The 20,055-nt window shown below is 48.4% G+C and overlaps 2 protein-coding genes and 1 pseudogene across 8 annotated transcripts in view; all 3 read left to right on the top strand.

The window, feature by feature from the left end:
• Positions 1 to 2,489, top strand: part of PNKD (PNKD metallo-beta-lactamase domain containing) — a 60,592-nt gene extending 58,103 nt beyond the window's left edge. For both annotated transcript variants that reach the window (XM_033112605.1, XM_033112604.1), the window contains 2 exons: positions 226 to 341; positions 576 to 2,489. In XM_033112605.1, the coding sequence (XP_032968496.1) occupies positions 226 to 341; positions 576 to 749 (290 nt within the window). In that variant the 3' untranslated portion in view covers positions 750 to 2,489. The remainder of the gene's footprint in view (positions 1 to 225; positions 342 to 575) is intronic.
• A 491-nt stretch (positions 2,490 to 2,980) lies between these two features.
• On the top strand, positions 2,981 to 3,132 carry LOC117026287 (40S ribosomal protein S29-like; annotated as a pseudogene).
• Positions 3,133 to 8,378: 5,246 nt separating this feature from the next.
• Positions 8,379 to 18,441, top strand: CATIP (ciliogenesis associated TTC17 interacting protein). 6 transcript variants are annotated; one of them, XR_004423682.1, is made up of 11 exons: positions 8,380 to 9,190; positions 9,522 to 9,722; positions 10,033 to 10,088; positions 10,719 to 10,805; positions 10,980 to 11,147; positions 12,188 to 12,312; positions 13,137 to 13,213; positions 13,513 to 13,601; positions 13,823 to 14,083; positions 14,320 to 14,428; positions 17,787 to 18,441. XR_004423682.1 is itself a non-coding variant. In XM_033112433.1 (9 exons), exons 1-9 carry the CDS (start codon positions 8,917 to 8,919, stop codon positions 14,045 to 14,047), a joined length of 1,302 nt encoding a protein of 433 aa, XP_032968324.1. In that variant the 5' UTR covers positions 8,382 to 8,916; the 3' UTR covers positions 14,048 to 15,281. The 6 variants fall into 6 exon arrangements, 1 of the variants encoding a protein (XP_032968324.1); XR_004423683.1 differs by having other exon boundaries at positions 8,379 to 9,190; positions 9,582 to 9,722; positions 13,823 to 14,428; XR_004423681.1 differs by having other exon boundaries at positions 8,382 to 9,190; positions 13,823 to 14,394.
• The last annotated feature ends 1,614 nt before the right edge of the window (positions 18,442 to 20,055 follow it).

The raw sequence follows: 20,055 nt of genomic DNA, 5'->3' as shown, positions 1-20,055 counted from the left end.
CGCAGGGCTCCCAGCTCCAGGTCTGGTGGTTTCCCCTTGAACTGCTTCTGCCTCTTCGCTCGTGGCTGACTTGTGCCCACCTTTGGAGAAGCAGCTCCGTGAGACTGGGGTGTTCCTGGAAGTGCCACCCGTCCTCCCTGATTGTCAGTCCCCACAGGCCTGGGGGCAGGGAGGACGTTTTCTGACCACACACCAATCTCTGTCTGCCCGCGTGGCCGTCCCTAGGTCATGAGTACGCCGAAGAGAACCTGGGCTTTGCAGGCGTGGTGGAGCCGGAAAATCTGGCCCGGGAGAGGAAGATGCAGTGGGTGCAGAGGCAGCGGATGGAGCGCAGGAGCACGGTGCGGGGCTGGGGTCCAGAGCGGCCGGGCAGGCACCCCACCCAGGGGTGAAGTCAGTAAATCCGGTCTGCGTGTATCCATTGCATGCATCCACGTGCTCAGACATGTTTGTTTCATGGGCCTTCAAGTGAGAACTCCTGGACCATGGGACAGGGCGGGGGGCAGGGAGGCTTCCCTTGTTGGGCCCATTTTCCAGATTCTCCCCACCAAACCCAGGTACCTTTCGTCCCCCAGTGCCCATCCACCCTGGGAGAGGAACGCTCCTACAACCCGTTCCTGAGGACCCACTGCTTGGTGCTGCAGGAGGCTCTGGGGCCAGGCATAGGCCCCACGGAGGACGATGACTACTCCCGGGCTCAGCTCCTGGAGAAGCTCCGCCGGCTGAAGGACCTGCACAAGAGCAAGTGACGCCCACGCCGGCCCACCTCAGCCCACCCCTGTGGTGGGGAGGCCACCCATCGCCTGCATACACCATCCCTCCCTTTGCTACCACCATCACTTCCATCAGTGCTCATGGTGGGCGTCGTTCCCGACACGGTTCAGGAGGAGAGGAGGGACAAGGCAAGGAGACCTGGAGGCCACGAGGAACGGGGCTGCTCCAGGCTGGGAGACTCCCGGGGGTGAGGCGGAGCTATCCAGGGTAACAGCAAAGGAGGGTTCCCTCCTCCCTCCCCTGTTCCTGTGATGGCAGTGAGGACATGGCAGCTGCTATTCGCCTCTCTCCCTCCGGAGGCCTCGCTCTCAGTGTGGCCCCTGAACCCAGGGCAGCAAGAGCCGTGAGCAGACTGAATCCATCTTTCCCCTGCTCCCATTCAGGGTTGGGAAAGAAAATCAGTCCCCCAAAGTGGTCTGAAGGGAGGTGCCTTGAGAAAGTGGTCACTGAAAGGGGCACCTGGTTTACTGAGACCCTGCCCCTCCTCCTCCAGTCTCCCCGCCCTGCCCCTCCCCCACAACAGAGCCATTTCTGAGAAACATGAAAGGGCTGGAAGTCTGACTGTCTAGCCAGTCTCTGCCTCAGTGACTCCCCCACAACCTGGAAGAGGGAGGGTCCTGGTTGTCAAGGAAACCTTGACTTCAGACTGAGGAGACAGCTGAGACTTCTGGGACTGCAGCCCAACCGTCATGTATGTCATACAGGCTCCCTGCACAGCTGGCCTGGTCCTGCCTGCTGGCCTCTGCCCCTGCCCTGGGCCAACAGGGCCGCACACTCCCAGGGGAGAGAGAGCCATTGTCTGCCAGGCCACTGTGGTTTTCTCATTATGGCCCATATTCTTAGGAACTTCTGCCCTTCTCTGACTCTTGCTTTAGCCTCAACCCCTTTCGTCATTAACGACATTCATCTGGCCCCTTGCAGTTTGCCAAGAGCATTCCGTGTCATTTCTCATTTGATCCTTGGCCCCATCCTGGCTGTGGGAAGGGGGTCTGTGCAGCAGAGTTCAGAAATCAGAAGCCTGAGAGCAGAGAGCCCTCAAGTGGGTGGCAGTTTCCAGGACCCCAGGCCTGGGCCCTTCCCCTCCGCTCAGCTTCTCCTCTGGTCTTGGGTCCAGGTCCCTTTGGGGCCAAAGCAAGGAACCCTAGGTCCTCGAGCAGGCATACCTCGGGTCAGCCAGGAGCCTTCTCTTCCTTCAAAGAGAAGCTTTCCTTCAGGCTCTGCTCACCTCTGTGAACCTCCGAGATGCTCCCTGCCCTCTGTTTCCCCTCATCATCAGCCTCTGCCCCCCTCTCCAGCCACGGCCTCTGGTACCAACTCTAGCAATACTTCCAGAATAGTTAGAGTTCCCCGCCCCTAAGACATGCAGTTTCTTGCCTCTGTGCCTTCGCTCATGCTGTTTCTTTGGACTGGAATGCCTTTCCCTGCTCCTCTTGCCTTGTCTGCCTGGCAAACACCTGTTCATCACAGTCCCCCTCAAAAGCCCCCTCCTCCAGGAAGACTTCCCCCGAGGCTACCTCTGCTCTTTGTAAATGCTTCTCTTTGGCACTTGTCACACTGTATTTTACTTGTTTACATGTTTGTCTCCCCTTCCAGACTGTGAACCCTTCAGGGCATGGACTGTATCTTATGCATCTCTGTATTTCTGCGCCTAGCACGGTGCCTGGCACACAGTAGGCGCTCAATAAATGTTGAATGGAATGAATGATTTAACCAAGCCTTGATCACTCAGTGGGCTTGTCTTTATTGCTGGTTCCATTTTCTTGTCTGGGTTACAGGTCTGCCAGCTTGGAGTTACTGCACCCTAAGAGCTTTGGCCAGAAACAACTGTATAACTATAGCCTCCCATGGCTCGTGTGCATTTGTTCAGGGCTTACAATTTGCTTACCTCAGTGTTTTCCAAAGCTTGAGATGCACAGGTGTACCCTGGCCACAGGGGAGATGCTTGTACATGGTCACAGCACAGCAGTGAATGTGCTTCACGGGCAAGGCCGTGACGTCAGCCTCTCTAACAAACTAAGAGCCAGACTCCACTAGCTGGAGACTAACAACATCGCTTTGTTTTCATTGTATTTATCTTTGGGGTCAATATTTGTGACAAATGACAGCACTTTTCAATTCATGACTAATTAAAGATATTTATTGAAATAGGGAAATAAGAAATAAAGGTGGCTTTTTCCTTTTGCCTCATTGCACCTGAGAGAGCAAGATGGGTCACCAGCAGCTCTACTGGAACCATCCGAGAAAATTCAGCCAGGGTTCTTGTTCTTGCCATGTCTGCTGAAACTGGCACAGCCTGATCCCAATATGTGCCACCAGTGTTTCTGCGCAAAGGATACAGGCTTCATTAAGTTGGACTAAGTGAACTTCCTTGAATGGGTCATTTAAGATGTCTACCTTACTGCAGAAACAATGCTAGCTCTTTACACATAAAATTTTAATAAGACTTAAAAAACATAAAAAAGAAAGGCGACCCTCAGCTATGGCAGAAGTCTTGAAGTTGGCTCTGGTATGGCTGAAGGCTGAAGCACTGGCTCAGCTCCACATTTCCTTGGAGCCAGTCCAATACATGGTTTTCCGTCCCCTGGCCATACTTCTGCCTCCTTCTCAGGCACTCCTCACCTCAAGTCAGGGAACTTGACATTGGCCCTGGCTGTGTTGGATCAGGGCTGCACCTGGGGTGAGGGTGGGCGAGGGGGCCGTGGTCCTCACCTACCTGGAGACGGTGGCTAACTGTGCTCTGTGATTGTCTCTGGCTCGCTGCTGTCTTGAATGAGCAAGCCCCAGGGACAAGTCACTCTGGATATGCCCAGCTCTGAGGGGCATTTGGTGATGGTTCTCTAAAGCTGGTGACACATTTTCCAAGGGCGTTGGGTGACCCTCCCACTGGGGCGTCTGTCCTGAAAGAGGGCATATGCTTCTCCCAGAGCTGGCACTGACCAGCAACAACCAGGCCTCCTGTTCCTTGCTTGTAGGGCAGCAGATGTCACGAGCCTTAGAGACCTGGGTTCCAGTCCCCGTTCTATCACTCAAGCAAGTCACTTCCCTGACCTCAATTTGTTCATCTTCCAATGGAGAAGACCATCTTGAATAAGTCGGAACGCTTTCAGGTGCAAGTGACAAATAGAAGTTTAAACCAAAAGGGAAATTTATCAGCTCATGAAATGGAGAAGTTTGGAATTATGTCAGGGTGACTTCAGGCATGAAGATGAACAGGATGTTCGGCATTTAGCTCTGCTTTCTTCTAGATTGGTGTCAGGCTTTCTCCTCCAGTGGAAAGATCACTCCTAGAAGTTCCAAGCTACTAGTTCATCAAACCTAGCAGAACCTCCCATAATCCCAGAGAGTGAGTTTCACTGGCCCAGCTTGGGTCATGTGCCCAACTCCCAACCAATCATAGGGGTTCGGTAAATGGACCTCTCTGACTGGCCAGATTAGGTCACATGACCTCACCTGCAAGGGCAATGTCAGACACAACTGAAACACGGTGCACTAAGAGTGGGGAAAGGGTCCTCTAAAGGGATAGGGGGTCTGATACCAGAAATGATACAAGGCAGAAAAATCATACACCTGCACTAGCAATTCCACTTACTGGAGGCTATTAGAAGAGTCAGATGAAAAAAAGTATATGAAGGCACTTTGGAAAATGCTACATCAGATTTCTAGTGTTATAATTAATTATGCAGAAGAAATGTAGACAGACATATGGCCTCCAAGGTATAATTTTAATATGTAATTTAAAAAATAACCAGCAAGCAGTTCATTTTTTTCTATTGTTTTCCTGAATCACAGGCTGTCTCTCTGGAGGTACGAAAGGAGAAAGGGAGTGTGGGGCAGCCTTAGGCATTCCATGGAAGAACAGAGAATAAGGGAAGTTGTAGACGTGAACATGTAGACTCGAAGAGGCCTGTGTGTATATGTGTGTGTTGGGGAAGGCCTTGGCCACAAGTGGAGCCTTCGAAAACGGGTAGGAACCTGCTGGTCCTAACCCTGGTCAGTAAACCCTAGGCTCCAGCAAAGTCTGGACAGGGTGGTAGAAAGAAAAAGGAGTTGGAGTTGGTCTGGTCTGGGTACGAATATAGGTTCTGCCTCTGTCCATGGGTAACACCAGACAGGTGACTCGTATCCCAGGGCTCATTCTGGAGTGGCTGGGAGAACTGAAGAAGACGCACAGCGATATGCAGGGAATAGCAGCCTCTCCCTCCTCTTACTGTTGTTAATGACCATTTGGGCTAGTCTGTCAGAGACAATAGAACAAAGTGGTTAAATGAGTGACTACTTGCAGAGCTCGGCACATTGTGAGCCCCCTCTACGTTGGTGGTGGTTGTTCAGTAGATGCCCACCCCAGCAGCTGAACGGGTACAGGCTGTCCATGTCACAGGCTCAGAGAGGCCAACCTGCCCAACACAGCCACATAGCTAATATTTCAACCCACTCTAGACTGTCCTTCCACTGGCCCTAATGAGAGGACAATAACAAATGTCTTTGACAGGGCTGGCCGGTTGGCTCAATTGGTTAGAGCACCATGCTGTAACACCAGGGTTGCGAGTTCGATCCCCGCATGGGCCAGTGTGATATGCGCCCTCTACAACAAGATTGAAACAACTACTTGAGTCGGAGCTGACGGGTCCTGGAAAAAGTCACTTAAAATAAATAAAAGTTTAAAAAACAAAAACAAATGACCTTGATAGATCTCTTCCAGAGGATTAAAAAACTGACAAACTGATGTTGATCCTGCTGTGAGCTACTTTGCCAAATTGCTTTCTTCCCCAGCAGCTGGCAGGAAATAGCCAGCACCAAGGGGGAGGAAATGGGGGAGGGCTGTGTATGTGAGAGAGCTGAGAACACCAGCTAATGAGGATGGGCTGGTGGGAGTCCCAGGCAGCTCGAGGGGCCTGACCAAGGGGAGGGAAGGGAGAGCTCCGAAGGGAGACGGGCAGGGGACAACAGGTAGGCGAACTACAAGGGCACCCCTTCAAGTGCATTTAGACCACAATTTGCTGATTTTTATTTTGAACGTTGTCCTAATAATCAAAAAGATGTTGTCAAACTTGATGTACTTTACATATGAAAGCAATAGGGTTTGCTTTTTTTAGATTTTATTTAAATGCTTTATTTTTTTATTAACAACTTTATTGAGATAATTTGCATAACACAAAATTCACCCTTTTAAAGTGTCTAATTCAAGGGGTTTTAGTATATGCACAGTTTTGCGACCATCACTGCCGTCTAATTTTAGGACATTTTCATCATCCAGGAAAGAAACCTTGTGCCCATTTGATGTCACTCGCTGTCTCCATGCCCCTACTGCACCCCCACACTAAGCAACCACTGATCTACTTTCTGTCTCTAGATTTGCCTATTCTGAACGTGTCGTATAAATAGAATCATGCAATATGTGGTCTTTTGTTACTGGACATGTCATATAAATAGAAGCATGCAATACGTGGTCGTGACTGGCTTCTTTCACTCAACGTGTTTTCAAGGTTCATTCACACTGTAGCATGTGTCAGTACTTTATTCCTTTATTCCTTCTGATAATATTCCATTGTATTTGTATACCACATTTTGCTTATCCATTCGTCAGCTGATGGATAGTTGGGTTGTTTTCACTTTTCGGCTATTATAAATAATGGTGCTGTGAATATCTATGTACGAGTTTTTGTGTACTTAGATGTTTTCAGTTCTCTTGGGTATGTACCTAGGAGTCATACAGTAACTCCACGTTTAACTTTTTGAGGAACTAACAAACTGCTTTCCAAAGCAGTGGTGAAGTTTCCTAATGTCACTGGTGGCTCACATGCGGAGGAAGGCTTGTTCCTCAGAATTCACTTTGGCTTTTAAAAATTAATGCTCAATTTCTTAAAATGTTTTAATTTTTAAAACATTTCAAAAACTTTTAAATTCAACTTATAGTCATGTCATTCTTCTTGTTTTAGTCATATCATTCTAATCATAAATCTACTGAATATTAATAACTTCTAAGGGGGCTTTGATTACTAACTGGTCCTTTTTTTAAAGTTAAAACCGCTTTAGGCAGCTTATATTGCCCTTATTCCTTCTATACACTGGGGGTGCCAAAAAATGTGTACCCATGACATGTGTTCATCTTTTGTTATTGGTATATATTGAGTATTATAATTTTAATACAGTGTTTTCCTTTCTTAAAATGTGTGTACATTTTTTTGGCAGCCTCTGTAGATATAGATTACTATATTTCCTTTTTTAAAGCAATTGATTGTTGTATGTTAATTATATCTCAGAAAAGCTGGAAAAAAATTAAGAAAGAAGAATTCAATTCTCTTAAAAAAATTTTTTTTAATTGGGGAATATTGGGGAACAGTGTGTTTCTCCAGGGCCCATCAGCTCCAAGTCATTGTCCTTCAATCTAATTGTGGAGGGTGCAGCTCAGCTCCAAGTCCAGTCACCATTTTGAGAGCTAGTGCTCTAACTGGCTGCTCTAACCCACTAAGCCATCTGGTGGCCCCTCTGGAAGCTCAGCTGCAGCTCGTTGTTGTGGAGGGTGAAGTTCTCTGGCCCATGTGGGAATCGAACCGGCAACCCTGTTGTTAAGAGCTGGCACTCTAACCAACTGAGCAATCTGGCTGCCCCCCAAAATTTTTTTAAATAAAACAATTGACTGACAAACCAGCCTCCCAAGTGCTTTTATTGCAATCTAATAAGTTAACATATAAATATAGTACATTGGAAGGGTTTTTAAAAATGTTTTTACAATCACAGTGATAATTTAACTTCAAAGAACAGTCTAAATCAACTATTCAACTGCCTCATTTAAATTAGAATCTCCAGGGTTATCTCTTAAGCACCCTACCATGCCAAATTATTTTAAACATTTCAAGAACTTGAAATACCAAATATGCACAATGTAACACAAAAAATATTAACACTGTTTGTTTCTCTTAAGCTATTCTACACATAGTTCTAAATCTTCCTGAAGTAGATAGATAATTGCCTAGTAGGAAGCTATTTGAAGATCACCTTCCCCAGTATATGGCAGTGGGGGGCGAGGCGGGGGCACAGAACTCCTTAGATGATAGACCAGGATTCATGTCAAGATTTGTCTTTTATTTATTTAATTTTAAACTACAGTTGACATACAATATTATATTCGTTTCAAGTGAAAACATAGTGATTAGATATTTACACACCTTACGAAGTGATCACCTCGATACATCAGTACCCATCTGTCACCGGACAGATAGTTATTACAATATTATTGACTCCATTCCTTATGCTGTACTTTATATTCCCGTGGCTTATTTTACAACTGGCAGTTTGTACTTCTTAATCCCCTTCACCTTTTTCACCCATCCCCTCACCTCCTGCTAATATTTTTCTTTCCTGGGACCCTAACTATCAGTCTGAGCCCCTTTTTATAGCCACTATGACACAGACTCTAACACTTACAAGGTGGGGATCAGATAGCCCACAACCTGGGGTTTGAGTACATCATAATTCAATTTTCAAGCTTTTGTCTCTAATTACTACCCATGTTATGGTACTACTTGTTTGGATTCAATGTATCATCTGTTTATTGCTTCATTTTTCTCTGAATTCTGTCTCACTCTGGAGCCAGACTTCCTTGGGTTGAGTCCTGGCTCTGCCGGTTACTCGCTGTGTGACCTTGGGGAGACATTTAACCTCTCGGTGCCTCAGTTTTCTTAGACATAAAATGGAGGGGACAAGTACCTGCTCACAGGGTTATTCTGAACACTGAGCTATGTGTGTGAGGCTCTATGGAACATTGCCTGGCCTGTGGTTGGCAGGGTTCATGAGTTTGTTGTGATAGTCGCTATGATCTCCATCACTGTTACATGTCAGGGCTCCAACGTGTGGTGCTGTTCACACAGCATCTAGTTGGGTTCTGTGCATGTGAGGCCGTGTCTGATTCAGAGCCACAACTTCTAAGGTAATTCTAACGACCCATGTCATCCCCCTGCCTTTTAAGAATGTCAAATGCTCCCTCTGCTGGACAATACCTCTGGCAAACACACAGTTCCTACCATTTCCTCTAAGGTCTGGGTGTTTAGTGAAATGGATTGATGGCCCTTTAAGAGTTGGTAGCTAGTGCCCCGTTACCATGGAGACAGCTGGATACAGACTCTGTAGCAGGCAGCAGGCAGCATGTCCTCTGAAGTTCAATCCACAGGTAGGAAGAGGGCTGCTGGGGCTGGAAAGGGGAGGGCCATCTTCTCCCTCACAATCCACCCTGGGGCTGCCTTGGAGGATTATGTTCTTAGAACCCCTGTCCTACCCGTTTCCTTCTCCCCAAGGTCTGCCATCTCGTCCTCTCCTCCCCATGTAGGCTCCAGAGCCAAGGACAACCAGGCCTCAGCCCCAGAGAGTCTGCCACCCCCAGAGGCCAATGCTGAAGCCATTCACTTCCTCAACTCCCTCAGTGAGCCTGGGCTATTGTGTGTGGTGGGGGCCAGGGCACAAGTCTGGAGAGGACCGAAGAGAGAAGGCCCAGACCTGGCCCTGTCTCTCTCAGCCTTGATTCTCCTGGGATTCAGAAAGGGTTGCTATTTGTTGATGTTTTTCAAAGGAAGACCACAGGGCCATGGGGTGGTGGGAGTGCATCTTCACCTGCTGGCTGCTGGAGAGGCCAGTGGAGGGGAGGCAGGGGCTGCCTGGGAGACGGGGATGGGGAGGGGGTGGGGCACTGGAGGCCAGGGGTCAGAGGCCCTAAGAGCTGGGCTTTCTCTGTCCCCACGGGACCCTCACCCCAGGGAAGGAGGAACTACAGATGCTATTTTTCTCCGAGACTCTGGCCATGGTCTCCAACACAGGGGAGCCTCAGGGAGAGCTGACCATTGACGTGCAGAGAGGTAGTCACAAAGATGTCTCGGGTAACATGTTGCATTGCCCCCTCGTGCATGCCTACAGCAAAGGCTTCATGGACAAGACGCTCTGTGGAAACTCTCTCCTGGGTAGAGTCCCTGCTGCCTGACGCCCTTCACCACATCCTTCCTCTACTGCCCCACCCCATCCCAGGACCTTTACTCAGGACCAACCCTTGGACTTCCTCTTGGGACCAGAATGAGGCACAGAGGGTGTGTGGGAGGTGGGGGTTACAGGGACGTTAATCACAGCCACAGACTCAAGACTAGAGCACCGCTTAGTTTTTCCTGTGGCCACACAATACCCCAATCCTCCAGCCTGAGCCACCACCCTCTTCTCCTGCAATCCCCAACCCTGTCTCCTGTGACCCACGGAACTCTTCCCCTCCCTCCACCTCAGGCTATCTCTCATGGAACTTGGAGATCAAGGAACAACAGAGTCAGGAGTTCCTCAAGGTACCTCCTGGGGCCTCCAACCTTGACCCTAATCAAGGCTGACAGAATAGAGACCCTGGAGGGAGGGCTGAGAGCAAAGGGGAACTCAGGGAAATGTCACCCTAACTTTTTCTCCAGTTACCCTGAAATTCTCCCACCACACACAACTTGGAAACCAGTCCAACCAGGGGACTGGAGATCAGCAGGTTGCTTCTGATGACCTTCTCCTAATCTACAAAGGCTCGGTCCTGCCCCCTGCCTCTGGACCCCTTCTAGGCTGAGAGCCTAGCAGCTTCCTGGTCAGCCCATGCGGGCTGACCTTTCCCAGAGCCTGGCCTTTGCCAAGGGCCTGTCACCACTTCACTTCCAAATTCTCCCGCTCTGTGCCCCTCACAACCAGCCCCAGCCACTTCATTAACTTCTGGAACGGGACCGGTTTACACATCAGAAGCTATACTTGCCTACGAACCCCACAGAAACCATAACCTGACTTCTATGCTTGGGCTTTATTACATGTGGAAAGTTTTCCACCCAAAACTCCTCTTGGTTTTCTCATTTATAAAGAAGAACGGACAAGGTGATCTCTGGGGAGTCCTGTTCTTGTACAATCTGCTGAGTCCCTGATTCTCCCCTCCATGCTCTGGTCCTTAGCTTCACATCCTCCCCATGGAACGGAAGATGAGTTTGCTGAAGCAGGAGGATCAGCTGGCCATGACCAGAAGTATCAAGGAGGGTGAGGTGAGTGGCAGCCGTACTCCACATCCTCTTGAAACCAGGAGCAGGGGCCAGATTATGTCAGGCTGGGGGCCTGGAGCGGGGGCTCAGCGAGGACCACACGCCCAACACCTGGCTTGTCTACCCTCTCGGTCCCTTCCCAGCTCAACATTCCTAACCCAGATGTGTCCTGAACAGGAAGTGAAGACCGAAGTGACGTTTTTCCCCTGGCACTCAGTTGCGGGCTTCATCTCCGAATCTGCCAACCTACTGTTGCTGAGGGTGATGGCCTGGCGGCGGATGGTGCCCAGTAATGCCCGCTTCCTGGCCTTGGACATGGAGGGCAAACTCTGCTATTCCACCTACGTGAGGGGTCTCCCCAGGCAGGGGACTTGACCTGGGGGCAAACTAGAAGGGGCATGGCGAACACTGAAGTGGGAGAAGAGACAGCTGTGGAGTGGAAGAGGGGGTGGGATGGGGATAAAACTGGGGCCAGGGGGTGGGACTTCCAAAGGCAGGAGGAAGCAAGACTGTATTTGTTCGAGAGAAGATCAAGTGTGGGGCAGGTGGAGTGAGTGAGAGGAACCAAAGGTGTGAACAGTTGAGGGAAGCAACAGTTTTTGCACAAAAGTCAGTCCAAGAAAAATAAACATGGTGGAGGGCTGCTTTTAAAGACCTATGTTTAACATCAGGTAATGCAATATCTCCAAGTGCGCTTAAATATTCTTTTACTATGGCTAAACCCTGATAAGGGTGTTTCTTCTTTATAAATTTTATTTTGCCTAATATTTTATAATCAACATACGTAGGACTTCCTGCAATATGTGATTTTAAAGCTGCTCCTCTGAACACACACTTTGCGGGCAGATTTGACTAACTTTGTAAATGACCTTCTAGTCTTCTCTATCACAAACCTGACAAACAGCAAGTGTTTGACACAAACAGGCACATGCTATCCCCCCCCATTTTCTTTGAAACATGTGTCTTATGTTAGCATTCCCCCCACGCTGCCCCCACAGCTGCAGCACGGGCCTGAGGTGACCACAAATCCCAGTCTAGTCCCACTCCCCAGCGCCTCCCTGCCCCCCACCACTCACATAGCCCATGCCCCTCCCTACTCACACCTGATTGGTTAATCCTCATCCTTGTAACAGAATCTGCCATCTAGAAGCACTTGGTGATGGAGAGGGGATCGGGAGGGGTTGGGATAGGATCTGGCTGTTTGTGAAAGGACCCCTAACTCAAATCTTGCATAGTGACTGAGGGTCTGGAGAGCCAAGGGCTGCTTCTCACTGGTGAACACGGAATGAAGCTGCAAGATGGAGAAAAGGGCCAGGGTGAGATTTGGGGGGAGACCCCGGTTGGCATCCATCTCACCTCCTTCCCTCCATTTCGGCTGCTGCCAGCAAGCCCTGGGCTCCCAGACCATCCAGATGGACCATCAGCAGGTGGAAGTGTTCATCGTGGAACAGACTGTACACTCTGAGGAGGGCATCCCCATGTCCTGCCAGTTCTACCTGCTGCCCGATGGGTGAGCTACTGACCCGGGGCCAAGGGGGGCAGCGTTGAGCACAAACCTGGGTGCTCGGCCATGGAGGCTGACGGGGCCAAGGCTGAGAACCGCTTCTGGGGACACCACCAACAGGGTTGCTGTTGAGATCTGAGCGCCCCTGCTTTACCCACCTCATTCATCCTTTCTTCATTTATTCATTCTCCTGATTCTCACCGTGCCTCCCAAACCTCACCAAAGAGCCCTAAATGGCTGAGGACTTTCACTCCAACTCCACGGGGCCTAAAGCAGCTGCTGTAGGTGTTGGGTGTCACTTTGAAAAACGCCAAGGTGTGAACAACTCAACATACAATGAAAATCAATGAGCTGGGTGGGAGAAGCATTCTGGCACACTGCCCAGCTGTCACCAGCAAAGCACAGGCACCAAACCATGAGAAAATTCAGGAGTGGGGGAAGAATTTGCCTTTTGACACTTCCAAAGAAGTATTGACATAGTCACTACACCAGAAAAAAGTAATCAGAATGTCCTTGGCCTTCCTTATTTCGTAACTTAGCTGTTTCCATTTTGTGTGTCACATATAGCAGGAGGGTCATGAATTTTTTAGTGCTTGTATCTCTAAAGGTCCCAGTCCAGCCCTGGCACACTGCATGCATCTCTAGGGGTGGGACCAGTACCCACATTGAAAAGCAGGTGCTGTTATCTGGGGATCTAGAAATGAGCTTGACCTGGAAACTCAAAGACAAGTGGGGGATTGGCAGGGATACAGACGTAAAGCGAAGCCCCCAGGACAGCTCTCAAGGGAGTGGGTATAGAGAGACACACCTTCTCCTGTGTTGCTCTCCAGGCACCTGGCCAAGAGAGTCCAGGTGGGCTCCCCTGGCTGCTGCATGATCACCAAGATGCCCATCATTAGGGAGGAGGGTGAGTGAAGCCTCTGGCTGGTGGGAGAGTGAAGGGGAAACCTGGGCGCAGGGGCTGGATTGAGTGTGTCATGGTTGGGATCCCGCCAGACATCATCAGATGGAGAAGCTTTGCCTTCCAGCCCGACTTCATGACAATTAGGAGAGGATCATTTGGCTGGAACCCCCTTCCAGCAACTCTACCCATATGGGCAGAACCCTGGGGTTTTACCTGAGCGTGCAGTTTGGCTGTTCTTGGGCACTCTGTATCCAAGAAAGGTTCTGGGGTGGGGGTACGCATCCTTCCTCCCTCCCACCCAGATGAGATTGAGCCTCGCCCGGTATTTGAGAAGAAGCCCCTGATGTGGGAGGAGGACATGGAGCTATACTCGAGGTTCCTGGATCGGAAGGTGAAGAGAGGCTGCATCCCGGGGTCCCATTCTCCCTCCCCTTCCCCGCCCCCCAACATAAATTCCACCAATACTGATCACTCTTCGTGCCTGGTTGCAATGCACACGCCAGGAGGCTGAGAGGTCTCAATGTCCCTAATCCCTCCTTGGAGGAAGTCCCTCCTAGGGGGCTTCCCGGGGCGCGGGGGTCGTGGGTCTGGCTCAGGCTCTGTCCTCGCCAGGAGGAGCTGCGCCTCAGCCACACTAGGTACCTGCAGCAGCACCCGGAGGCCAAAGCGCTCATCTCAGACTTCCTGCTCTTCCTGCTGCTGCGCCAGCCGGCCGACGTGGTCACCTTCGCCGCGGAGCACTTCGGCCCCTTCGCGTTGAGCTGGCCGCCCACCCCTGGCTTGCGCTCCTCCAACCGGCCCAGCCCCTTCGGCTTGCTGGACCCGGAGTTCGTCTAGGCCCGGAGCGCGGCTGGACTGGGGCCCCGCGGGCGGGTACTGGGCAGGAAGCCGCCGCAGCCCGGCTGGGACGCGGGCGGGACGCACCCGGGAGGCGCAGCTTCCCAGCTGCGGTTTTGAGGGGAATAAACGGGGCCCTTCCGAGAGTGCGAGCCAGAGCCTTCCCTCGCCAGAGCCTTGTGTCTTGGCTTAGAAACCATGAACAGCGTTAAACGAGCGATTTTCAGCCTTTCTTCCTAAATGCTATTATCATCATTATCCCCGTTTTACAGATAAGAAAATAGAGACACACGAAGATTAAGTAACTCGCAGAGTTAGCACGTGCGAAGCAGGATTCAAACCTGGAGGTTGGATTCCAAAATCCACACTCTTGGTCACTAGGTTAGCCCGGGTGGAGCGGTGGGGCTTCTTGGCACCCAGAATCTTTCTGGGTACCACTTACCATAACTGCTCAACCCCCCCTACCCTAAAGAAAAAGAGCAGATGACGTGCGGGAGGGGGTGATGGGAAAGGGATTTGGACCACCACTGGCCTTGCTCATCTCCTCCCAAGTCTCCCAAACTCTCCCTCCCTCCATCCCTCCATTCCCACTGACACGCAGGAACCGCCAAACTGCGGGCAGAATCCCCATTTGCCGGCTCCGGGAGAAAAAAGGACGGACAGGTGACCATCACCTCCTTTAAGCTCCTTGCCTAATGTCAGCCTGTGCAGGGGCTTGTTTCTGCCCAGTGCTGGCTGCTGCTCTGTAGCAAATATCAGGCAAACTGCCCCAAGGCAGCTGGCAATGAGGATGCAGGATCCACCATCTGTCGTCATTTATGGGACCTGCTATTTCGAGAGGAGGGACTCAGAGAAGCTTTGCACTCTAGGGACTAATATGAGCCAATATCAACAAGGCTGGGGTGAGGGGTGGTCCATGACCCAGGAATCAGGGACGGCAGTCTTCATGGAGAGCTGTAACTTGAGTTGAGCCTTAAAGAATTTTTAATAATATATTTTATTGTCCCCTATCCTTATTTTAAAAGAAATATTAATACATGTTCATCAGAGAAAAATTAAAAAGGGGTGATAAACCAAAGGAAGAAAGTGAATTCACCTCAACTCCTCTGCCTAGAGGCAGCTATTCTTAACATATTGGCAAATAGTCTATCTCTCTACTCTTTTTTCTAAGCATAAAGGGGGCTGGTGTTCCTTCACCACTTACTCTGTCAAGCACTTTTTTTTTTTTTTAAGATTTTATTGGGGAAGGTGAATAGGACTTTATTGGGGAACAGTGTGTACTTCCAGGACTTTTTCCAAGTCAAGTTGCTGTCCTTTCAATCTTAGTTGTGGAGGGCGCAGTTCAGCTCCAGGTCCAGTTGCCATTTGTTAGTTGCAAGGGGCTTAGCCCACCGTTCCTTGCGGGAGTGAACCAGCAACCTTGTAGTTGAGAGCCTGCGCTCCAACCAACCGAGCCATCTGGCACTGACCCAGGTGGAGATCCAACCAGCAGCCTTCAATGTTAGGAGCACAGAGCTCCAACTGCCTGAGCCTCTGGGCAGGCCCAAGCACTTTTATATAGAATATTTGATCTGGTCTATAGCTCCAAGGGATGTTATTTATTTTAACAAAAGTAAAATCATATAGTAATAGATGCTCATTAACCAGTAATTGCATACTTAGTTACACTCTTGAAAAGTTTCAAACGTTAGATAACATACAGATAAAGCTGGAATCTCCCTAGCTTCCCACCCACTCTCCTCGTGTTTTGTAACTTTTTTTTTTTAAGGTATAACTAACTGGCTCTGTTTCATTTAACAATATATTTTGAAAATATTTCCCTATCATTACACAGTCTTCTATTTTGGATGGCTCTGCCATAACGTAACCAATCTCTACCCCTTCCTCCCTTTTTATTTATTTATTTAGTTTTCTATCATAAACAATGTTACATTGAACTTCCTTGTAGCTAAATCGTTGCATACATCAACATTTATTTCCTTAAGGATATATTCTGAGAAGTGTAGTCATCGAATCGGTATTTAGGCTTTTGTTTGTTTTAACATGTTACCAAATTCTACGTGCGTGACATTGTTATGAAGGGTCAGATACAGCGTTCCAGATAGAGAACTATGACAACAGTAGAAGGAAGAAAGCATATTGTATGTGCACGGTCTAGAGAAGCACCATCCAACAAAACTTACCATAATGTTGGAAATGTCCTATACTTGCAATGTCCAATATGGTGCCACTCGTCACACGGGGCCACTGAGAACTAGAAATGTGGTTAATGTGACTGAGGAACTGGAGTTTTCATTTTCATTCACTTCAATTTAAATAGTCACACGTGACTGGTGGCTGCCATGTTGGACCGCACTAGAGAGTCAGTTCTTTTCATTCAATCAGGCACACAGCTCAGCAAATATTGGGCCCCTTCCATGTGCCAGGATTGTTCTGGACACTGGGAGCTCAGCAGTGACAAGACAAAGTCCCTGTCCTCATGGAGCTTATAGGTAGTGTGGGGAGATGGATAATAAACACAGAAGTGAATTTTGTATGTGAAATTTCAGACATTAATGAAAACAAATAAAGCCAAATCATGGGTAGAAAGTGACTCAGGGTTTGAGGGCTGAGGGTGGAGACTTCAGGGAGGGTCTCTGTGGTGTCAGTGCACTGGGACCTGAATGACAAGGAGTCAGACCTGTGACTCCTTGGAAGAGCTGTGGGGAAAGCATTCTAGGCAAAGGGAACAGCAAGTGCAAAGGCTCTGAGTATGGGGACAGGAGGCCAACTAGGCCAGAGCACAAAAGGGCAAGAGAGGCTGGTGATGAGGACGCTCAGTCATTGTGAGGCAGGCAGGCTGGACCACAGAAGGCCTGGCTTGTTCTTTTACTCTGTGGAGAACTGAAACTGAGGCTGATCCAGCCCAGTGCACCCAGAATCTGCCTGCAGAGATCCCAAGGGCCCCCTCGAGTCCCCGATATTCTGCAGCAGTGGGAGAGAGGGGAGGGCCTTCCTCTGCTGAGCTGTCTTTCATCAAGTGACTTGGGAAGAAGTCCAGCCACTTCCCTGCCAGCTCTGTGACATTCGTGTCAAAACTGGTTTGTTTTTAGATCAGATCATTTGTCCCTGGAACTTCTATGACCCCCTCCTCTTGCTTCATAATACCGAGATATATATTTCTCTGAACAAAGAAAAAACAAATGTTGGGCACTTCTGAAGAGCCAGGGACTAGGCTAGGATGTGGGCGTGCTATGGGGGCATCAGGGTTGGGTTCTGCCTGCATGGCACACAGACTAGAAGAGACGAGACATCATTCAAGGATTCCATGGATAAATGTAGTCCATAGAAAGTGCTAACAAGGAAACGCATACATACAATTTAGAGTGTTTAATGCAGACTTGATCTAGTGTGGGAGCCCAGGGAGGCAGAGGGAAATGAATCATAATAAAAGAGCAAGCCCTATGTAGCACTTACTATTCTAATCCCTTGACACATGATAATTCATGTGATTCTCACAACACCCCTATCTGGCGGGTTCTATTATTATATCCATTTTACAGATGAGAGAAAGGTTAAGATCAAGGCGCACAACTGGTTAATGGTAGAGCCAGGATTTGGACCCAGGGAGTCTGGCTCAGGTCCATGTATGAATCCACTCTGACAAACAGATCAGATGCCAGAACAGAGAAGAGAGACCTTCCTGCTTTAGATACATCCAGAGTAGGCTTGACTGTTTACTGTCTTTTCCTTTCCCCAGGCTCCCACAAACTGTCCCACTCCCTGCTGCATTGTCATTGATAGCAGCTTCACTGCTGTGAGGTGCCTAAGTAGACAGGGAGGGCACTGTGCTGAGGGAGCACACAGCCTGGCCCTGGAGAGATCCAGGAAGGCTGCTTGGAGGAAGTCACACCAGACCTGAGTCCTGAAGGAAGGCAAAGTGTGTGGAGGATGTTTGAAGAGGAAGCAGCATATGCAAAGTCCTGGAGGTGAGAAGGAGGGAGCAGTGAATGTCTGCGCAAAGGCAAGCGGTTCAGAACGAGATGATGAAGGATCTGGGAACCCAAGTAAAGCATTGCCAGAATCTGGGACACTGAGAGACCCTGGAGGTGGGTTAGGCGAATGCCTGAATGCATTTTTTTCCCTCCCACAAGAAGCCAGAATGAGAACAGATAACCGAAGAACAGTGCCACAGATAGGTGAAGTCTTACAAGAAGAATCTCACATTTTGACATTTTATGACAAAATCGAAAACCAGGGCTGGGAAGGCCCTTGGAAGGTGCAGACATGGCTTTCTGAATCTCGGTCATGCTCCTCACTTTAATAATCCTTTGGTTAAATCTGCTGTTTCTCCAAAACCAGCATTTGTGACAAAACCCATTCTTGTTCATTGGGTGGTGTCCCTTTTTGTTTTATGATACACATAAATTGATACACATAAATTGATACACATAAATTGTCCTCTGCTATTTAATCATCACAAATGTCCCATATTTGAGCTATACTGAATCCAAAGTCTTTTGGGGCAAGTCTGAGAATGAAACCGTTGCGAGCATCAGGGTTTATAACAGAAAACGCATTTGGAGTTCTGAAGAACTGACAGTAACCAACGACACCCTAGATCCAATTTACAAAAGCAACTAACGGTACAGAGATAGACGCATACAAGTATATAGTGAGCCTCATACAAATTCTTTGAGGTAAGGGTTTTATTGTCCCACTTTACAGGCGAGGAAACTGAGGGCCTAAGAAACTTTCCTAAGTCATAGCACTGGTAAGTAAGATTCAGACTCAGGCCATTTGATTCCAGAGGCTCTCGTAGGGAATTTTTAAGTCAATTTTTATTGAGGTGTAATATCATTCAATAAGACACAGTCTTTCCCTCCATTTTTAAAATTCAGATAATTGCAGATTTGCACATAGTCGTAAGAAATAATTCACTTTCCTGCTCCCTTTCCTCCATTTCTTCATCTTGGGAAACTATACAATATTACCATTGTGATTTTTTTCCACTTTTTTGGGTGGTAAACTATACATAAAATTTACCCTTTTAACCATTTTTCATTGTATAATTTAGTGGCTTTAAGTATATTCACACTGGTGTGCAACCATCGCCACTATCCATTTCCAGAACATTTTCATCATCCTAGAGAAAAACTCTGTACCCGTTAAACAGTACCTCCCTTTCCCCGTTCCCCCAGCTCCTGGCATCTATCACTGTACTTTTCGTCTCTATATATTTGCCTATGCTACGTACCTTATACAAGTGGAATCATACATTTTTTGTCTTTTTATGTCTGGCTTATTTCACTTAGCATAATGTTTTCAAGGTTCATCCATATTGTTGTATGCATCAGATTTCATTCCTTTTTAAGGCTGAATAATATTCCATTGTTTGCATATACCACATTTTGTTTATTCATTTGTCAACGGACATTTGGGTTGTTTTCCGCCTTTCGGCTGTTGGGAAAAACGTGGCTATGAATGTGGGTATACACGTATCTGTTTGAATCCCTGTTTTCAATACACGCAAGATACAGACATTGAAACAATCCACTGATCTTTTTCAGATTTCCCCAGTTTTACTTGTTCTCGTGTGTGTGTGTGTGTGTGTGTGTGTGTATTAAGTTCTGTACAATTTTGTCAGATGGGTGGATTTGTGTATCTTCTACCACAGTCAAGACACTGAACAGTTTCAACATCACAAGAACCTTCAAGCTACACTTTCATAATCACACCCACCGCCTCTCTGCCCCCCTCACCTCCCCCATCTCTACCCACTGGCAACTACTGATTCGACCTTCATTTCCAAAACTTTGTCATTGCAAAATGTTATATAAATGGAACGTTTTGCGATTGACTCTTTTCACTCAGCATAATTTCCTGGAGATTCATTCAAGTTGATTCAAGTGGGTCAGTAGTTTGTTCCTTTTATTGCTGAGTAGTAATCTGTAGTTTGTACTGTAGTCAGTTTAACCATTCTCCTGTTGAAGGACAATCGGGGTTGTTTCCAGCGCTGGCTATTATGA

This window comes from Rhinolophus ferrumequinum, chromosome 8 (assembly GCF_004115265.2).
Source record: "Rhinolophus ferrumequinum isolate MPI-CBG mRhiFer1 chromosome 8, mRhiFer1_v1.p, whole genome shotgun sequence".
Taxonomy (NCBI): domain Eukaryota; kingdom Metazoa; phylum Chordata; class Mammalia; order Chiroptera; family Rhinolophidae; genus Rhinolophus; species Rhinolophus ferrumequinum.
Note: the sequence above shows the minus strand (reverse complement) of the source record. Positions and strands in the feature narration are given on the sequence as shown.

Excerpts from the sequence above, each read along its gene's own strand:
- CATIP (XM_033112433.1), top strand. The coding sequence starts at position 8,917 with ATGTCCTCTGAAGTTCAATCCACAGGTAGGAAGAGGGCTGCTGGGGCT. Across the intron at positions 11,148-12,187 it reads AACTCTGCTATTCCACCTAC|CAAGCCCTGGGCTCCCAGAC; the intron begins GTGAGGGGTCTC and ends GGCTGCTGCCAG. Across the intron at positions 13,602-13,822 it reads CGAGGTTCCTGGATCGGAAG|GAGGAGCTGCGCCTCAGCCA; the intron begins GTGAAGAGAGGC and ends TGTCCTCGCCAG.